General features: G+C 48.7%; 1 protein-coding gene across 1 annotated transcript; it reads left to right on the plus strand.

Moving 5' to 3' along the window:
• Positions 1-2,101: 2,101 nt before the first annotated feature.
• Positions 2,102-2,943, plus strand: LOC145821155 (uncharacterized). The gene is made up of 2 exons (XM_082917708.1): positions 2,102-2,195; positions 2,403-2,943. Exons 1-2 carry the CDS (start codon positions 2,112-2,114, stop codon positions 2,793-2,795), a joined length of 477 nt encoding a protein of 158 aa, XP_082773834.1. The 5' UTR covers positions 2,102-2,111; the 3' UTR covers positions 2,796-2,943.
• The last annotated feature ends 3,983 nt before the right edge of the window (positions 2,944-6,926 follow it).

The raw sequence follows: 6,926 nt of genomic DNA on the forward strand, positions 1-6,926 counted from the left end.
TGATTTTCTGAACACACAGCCCAAATTGATTGTGAACACGCAGCCCACACTGATTGAGAGTTGAACACGTAGCCCAAAACACTAATTTTCTGAACACACAGCCCAAATTGATGGTGGACACGCAGCCCACACTGATTGAGAGTTGAACACGTAGCCCAAAACACTAATTTTCTTAACACACAGCCCAAATTGTAGGTGAACACGCAGCCCACTTACTTTACTTTGCACGCAGCCTAAAACACTAATTTTCTGAACACACAGCCCAAATTATAGGTGAACACACAGCCCACTTACTTTACTTTGCACGTAGCCTATTCATTTTATTTGCACGCAGCTTATTCATTTCATTTGCACGCAGCTTATTCATTTTATACTGAAACATGTATTCATCCTGAATGCAGGTGACTTCTCGCACTGTGTGGGGGTATGGCTCTACCGCGGCGAGAGACTGGTACGCCGAGCTCCCGGAGGCCGTTCGGGATTTGGTTGACTTGACGGGGTTCGGGCCCTTCTGTACTGGGCTATCTCATTGTCCTGCCAGGAGGACGTTGATGGCTGCCTTGGTGGAGAGATGGTGGGATACCACCAACTCCTTCATTTTTCCGCCACGGGGGACTTGACTATGACCCCGTTTGACTTCGCCGTACTGACTGACCTTGACGTGGGAGGTTGGCCTATCCCTTACGACGAGGACATGGGCCAGTAGGAGGCCGCCTGGATATATTTGCTAGGGGCTCGCCCGCCTGTTGATAGAGCTTCGGGGAGAGTCCGATACACCTGGTTCTCTTCCCATTTCCGGCGGGTGGAGATGGAGCCCGGGACTCCTGATGAGGCAGCACAGTATGCCCGTGGCTTTCTGCTGTTCCTCTTCAGGACCACTTTGTTTGCCGACAGGGGGAATACTGTTGGGCTTTTCCTGTTGAGTGCCTTGGTGGACCTGTGTGTTCACCTATAATTTGGGCTGTGTGTTCACCTATATGAGCGCAACTTCCCGCGGACGGGGGGACTTACTTGGCGGCTATTGGAGAGCCTGGGAGGTACTTTCTGCCCTTTTGATTTACATTTCGGCTCCTCATTACTTGCACACGGCACACACACGGCGCGCTTTATACTCTGTATCGTGCACTTTGCCCTCAGCACTTCGTATTCTACTTTGTTTTCCACAGTTGTGGGTCTATGTATATTTCCCGATATTGGCCCCGGAGTTGGTGGTAACGGAACCCCTCGTGACCCCGTACTCACTCGTATTTGAAGGCCAGCACCGGCCAAGACCTCGGGAGTCTCTCCTTTACCTGCGACAGTATTTCGACACGGTGCGCTCATCGGAGGTATTTCAGAACTCTCAATTCTTTCTGTTTTCATCTTTAATTTTTCCTGTACATCTTCGATTTTTGCTTGGTTTATGCGCCTGTTATCTGCAGATTACATGGCAGCCCTGAGCGCCTTTAGGTGAAGGTCTCCGATTCAAGTTTGCCGGAGGGTGGGGTGCCTCCCGGTATAGGATCCTGTTCGAAGGGCCGGTTGGTAGAGCCTGGTTTTTGGGAGACCGCTTCTTGTGTCAGGTTCGGGGGTACACTTCTCAGGACCCTCCCTCAGCACCCCCAGTTGATATGCGGACTGCTGATAGGCTCCCTTCCCAGGATGTCGTCAGTGCTATGCTGGGTACTGATGCTTTGCTACATCTTAAGGAGGGGGATTACGATACTTACCGTCACATATACCTGATGCCTCCGTTGACGGGAGTTTGTACTCCGACGATGAGGTCTGCTGGCATGCCATCTTCAAGCCAGGCCTGGGCTCGGGCTGCAGACGCCCCTTCTACCAGCAGGGCTGGTACATCTATAGGTGGGAGTGGATTGGTTCCCCCGATTCCTCTGACTTATCCTCATCCTGGATGGCCGGACATGCCGACCGAGCTGATGGGGTGGCAATATGGGACTACCTCTCCGATTCCGATCCCGATAGAGCCTCCGATGCCCGGTCATCGATATGTCAGAGACCCCGACTCACCACCGGTATGTTTTACGGCTTTGATTCATTACTCAGATACTTGGACTTTTATTCCTTTACTGATGCCCTTGCCTTTGCATCTGCAGCCCCCTGTTGAGTATATGGATCAGGTGCTCGAGATGGTAGCCTCACTTGAGGGGATGGTCCTGCGGAGGGAGGCACAGTTGTCTATCATGGGCTTCCAGGTACCTTTTAGTTTTCTGGCATTTATCATACTTCTGATGACATGCTGATTTCTACTGCATTGATAGGCTACTTGTGTAGAGCACATCTGACACACACCTCACTTATACACTGTGTTTACATGTACCCACTTCATGTAGTTTTTCTCGTATCTGCATCTGATGTAGATATTTGGACTGATGTATTTAAATTGAACTCTTTATTCTCAGATGCCTCCGGTATATGCTCAGCCGCAGGCCGGGCCACATGGGCCTTCTCGGGGAGTTGGGCCATCTGGGCCTTTTCACGGAGCTGGGCCATCCAGGCCTTTCCGAGGAGCTGGGCCATCCAGGCCTTTTCGAGGGGAGGGGTCGTCTCGTAGACGCAGAGCACACATTGTAGAGGAGGAGCCTGGTGAGGATGAGGAGGAGGAGGCTGTAGACCGTCAGTCGGAGACATCTGCTGACAGAGAGGATGGCTCCGGCCTTGGTTCCGGTAGTGGAGGCGAGGCCGAGGGGGATCCCGAGGATGACGACTCCGATTCAGATGATGGTGATGGCGATGGTGGCGGAGAGTCCATTCCGCAGAAGAGAACGAAGAGGGCCTCTTATTCCTGCTCTTAAGAGCACAGATGCGGCTGTTTCCTGTTTTATTTATCTTTTTGCTAGTAGTTGTAGCACATTGTACATTATCGGGCAGTTTTAATCTCTGTAAAAATTGTACCTTAGTCTGTAAAATGTTGTAACAAGCGAGGCATGATGGGATGAAACAGCTTTTGAAAAGAAAGTATTGTATTTTACACTTTTAGCATCATATCGCATCATTTTGCATCATAACGAGATTGAATGGAAACGTGCATTGTGTATTTTGCCCAGTCAGGTAGTGAACCGACGCAACAACTTAACTTTCTAAGATATAACAAAACCTTAGCAAGTTTACAACTCGATAAGCAAAGCACAATAGTGTCGATAACTCAAAAAACAAGACTCAAACAAAAAGCCTTAAACAAAGAGTAACAACTCAAAAACACGAAACACGACAGCTCGACAAACAACTCGATAAGCAAAACGACAACTCGATAAACAAAACAACAAAACGAAGTGTACTTCGGACGATCTGGGCAACGGAACGCATCCGAAACAGAGGGAAATAGGGGCCTTCGACACATCCGTTGCATGGAAATGCTTGAAACTTTCCCTCGGAGGGTAAAACAGGGATGAAGACACACATTGGAGCATGACCGGCTACTTTTGGGAGCCGGCCGGCCAGTTTTATTGTCAAAGGGGAGGCCACTGGCCAGTTTTGAAAAAAAGAAATGGCCGGCCTGCCAGAAAAGGTGGTCGGCCGGCCACTCAGCTTGGCAACCGCCCAATTTTTGACACTTGTCCCCCGACTAGTGTCTTTTCCTCTTTAAAAGCCTTAGCTCCGTGGTTCATTCAATTCATCTTAGCTTTGCACAAAAATTGAGGCGTTTCTCGTTGAAAATCTCACAGCTTGGATCGCTTCTCTAGATAGTTCGGAAAAGTTGAACTTCCGGGGTTTCGGCTTGAATGCACTATTCACGCTGAGTCGCACTCCGCTGCATCTTCCTTTCCTCCATGCCGTAGCGAGGTTTTGGAACTCGATAACGCATGTCTTTAGCTTCGGCGGGCCAGAGGTATGTCCAACTTTTGAAGATTTTCAAGTTTTGATGGAATCTAAATGTCATGAAGAGATCTTGCCCCAGTTCCGCTTTGGCCATGCCCAAGCTTTATGGAGGATGTGTGGACTCACCGCTCATGACGCTCGGTCTTTGATCTGTAATGGGGAACTGGACTTCCTTGGTTTGATTCATCGCTTTTCTGACACTGGTGACCGCAGCGACCATTATTGGCAAGGTTTCTGGCAACACGCCCTTTGCTTGTGCTTGCTGTCTCACTTTCTACTTTCCCCGGGCTTTGGCGGGTTTAGCATTCGTCTGATTGAAGTTGCTCAAGGCTTGAAAGAAGGAAAGAGCTGCATTGCCATGACCCTGGCCGAGACACTGATGGGCTTGGATTCTATCTATCGCCGGGAGACGACTAGATTTGCTGGGAGTCCACTGTTGCTGCAGGTAATGTTTCCCACCCAATCTTACATATGTATTTGCTCACATCACTCGGCCCTCAGGCTCGGTTTTTCTCACAAAAACCCTTTTCTCACTTTTTTCTCACCGTACATCTCTCTATTCTTTATTCTTTCATTTTTCATCCCTCCCCCAGGTATGGTTAATGGACAAATTGCAGGTTGTGGACTCTTGCCCAGCATACTCAGCTCGAGGCTATTTCTTTCGACAGCGCCTAGTCGATGCCCCTGATGAGAGGTGGTGGTTTGACTGGATGTACAATTTGTCCGCAGATCGGATTGCTTGGCGTTGTCCTTGGCTCAATCTCCCGGCAATGAGCTATAGCATGTCCCGGCTGATCGGGATCCAGTTGATTGGTCAGACCCACTGTGTGTTCTACTTTCCGTTTCGGTTCCTGCGCCAGTTCGGTCATGATCAGATTTGCCCGCCAGAGGGGATTGAGTACCCGGCTGCTTTCCCAGTCCGAGGTGCACAGCTTGCCCGATATGTCACAGCATGGAGGACTAGAGAGCTCCTGGCTCCTACTCCCACTTTTAGTTGCACTTTGTCTGACGAGTGCTTGGATTGGTTCAACGATGAGGCACAGGTTGGGCCTAGCTTGGCGTCAGAAGCTTCGACCAGCTCTGGGAGGGGACGCAGGGATACCTGACTTGACTATGCCCCGGATTTATTGCTTTATAAGTACTTTCAAGTTTTCTTTATGAATGTAATAAAAAGCAACTTCGATTGTATGCAAGAGCAGGAGAACTCTGTTTTGAAATCAATGAAATTGAAGGTTGTGGTACTGAAAATTTTCTGCTTTGGTCCAAAAATGGTCTTAGTTGTAAAGAGATTAATTTGAACAAAGTCAACTTTTATTAAAACTTTTCAAAACCATTTTCGATATGGATCAGAACTGGACACGCCTAAGATCTGTCACTGAGATGCACAACCCCAGATCCCTGCAACTGGAAAGTTGTCCCTAGTTTGAAGAGTACCGCGGCACTGCATGGCAACGGAAAGTTGCCCCTAGTCTGAACAGCACTGCACCGGAGATTGCGATAAATGCTGATGGATAAAGATGACTGAGATGGTCAAAATGGACAAAGTTGATCGGGGAAAAGTTTATGGCTGAACTTCAGGGTGAAGTTGCCTACGTATCCCAAAGACGGGAATCAAGCCTTACGTAGTTCAGGCTTAGGTTCACTCGAGTATTTTCACTCTCCTTTTACGCTCTAACTTTTGCCAAGGTCGCCCTTTGCGGGTTTTCAACCTTGCGAGCTCAGTTTTTATATTTTCTAATTTTTTGTGCTATAACTTTTGCCTAGGTCGCCCTTTCGGGTTTTCGGCCTAGCAAGCCTCTCAGGGGTAATATTTCCTCAACTTGTCCATGTTGATCGGTTAGGAGAACTCTAGGCCATCTAGATCTATCAGAACCACAGCTCCACCAAACCAGATAGCTTTGATGATGTAGGGACCAGTCCAATTGGGTTTGAACTTGCCCCTTGGGTCGTGGATGGGAGCTCGGTTGTCCTTGAGCACCAAATCTCCTTCCTTTAGATTCCTAGACTTAACTTTCTTGTTGAAAGCCCGGGCCATTCTGCGCTGATAGCCTTGAACATGGTACAGTGCTTTCAGTCTTCTCTCGTCAAAAAGCATGAGTTCCTCAAATCTGCTCTGCTGCCAATCTGCTTCGGCTATTTGACACTCAGCCAATACTCGTAATGACGGAACCTCAATCTCGATAGGTAGAACGGCCTCCATCCTATAAACCAATGAATACGGAGTCGCCCCGGTAGAAGTTCTGATTGAAGTCCTGTAGCCCCACAGAGCAAATGGCAGCTTATCTGGCCAATCCCGATAGGTTTCCACCATCTTCTGCAGTATGTGTTTGATATTCTTGTTGGCGGCCTCGACCGCTCCGTTGGTTTGCGGCCGGTATGTAGATGACTTATGGAAAGCCACATTGTATTTCTCCAACAAGTCAATCACTTCCTTCTTAAAGTGGGAACCATTATCTGAAACGACCTCGTTCGGGACCCCATAGCGACAGATGATGTTGTTTCTGATAAACTTTGCAACGTGTGACGCCTTCAACACCGCATATGATTGGGCCTCGACCTACTTCGTGAAATAATCTATTGCAACCAGGATGAACTCATGCGCATTCGACCCCTTCGGAGTGACAGCCCCAATCACATCGATTCCCCAAACTGAAAATGGCCATGGCGAAGTCATGTTGTACAGCTTCGACGGCGGGATGTTCATGCGGTTTGCATGAATCTGACACTTGTGGCATCGTCGAACAAAACTGATACAATCCTCCTCCATGGTGGACCAGTAGTAACCCTATCTGAGGATCTTTCGTGCCAGCATTACTCCATTTATATGCGCACCGCATTCTCCTCCATGGATGGCCTCCATCAGGCGCTTCGATTCCTCGACTTTAACACACTGCTTACGCATTCCCAGATGACCTCTCTTATACAGCTTACCCCCACAAATGATGAACTGAACGGCCATTCTTCTGATCGCCCTTTTATCCTTGGCGTTTACCCCCGGCAGGTATGCTTCCTTTTCCAAGAAATTCCAAATGTCAATACCAGGGGTTTTCGTCCTGAACCTCATCTATAGCAGCGATCGACTCATAAGCCGGCACAAATTTCTAGTC

Source organism: Camellia sinensis, chromosome 3, assembly GCF_055761805.1.
Source record: "Camellia sinensis isolate YWXY chromosome 3, ASM5576180v1, whole genome shotgun sequence".
Lineage (NCBI taxonomy): Eukaryota > Viridiplantae > Streptophyta > Magnoliopsida > Ericales > Theaceae > Camellia > Camellia sinensis.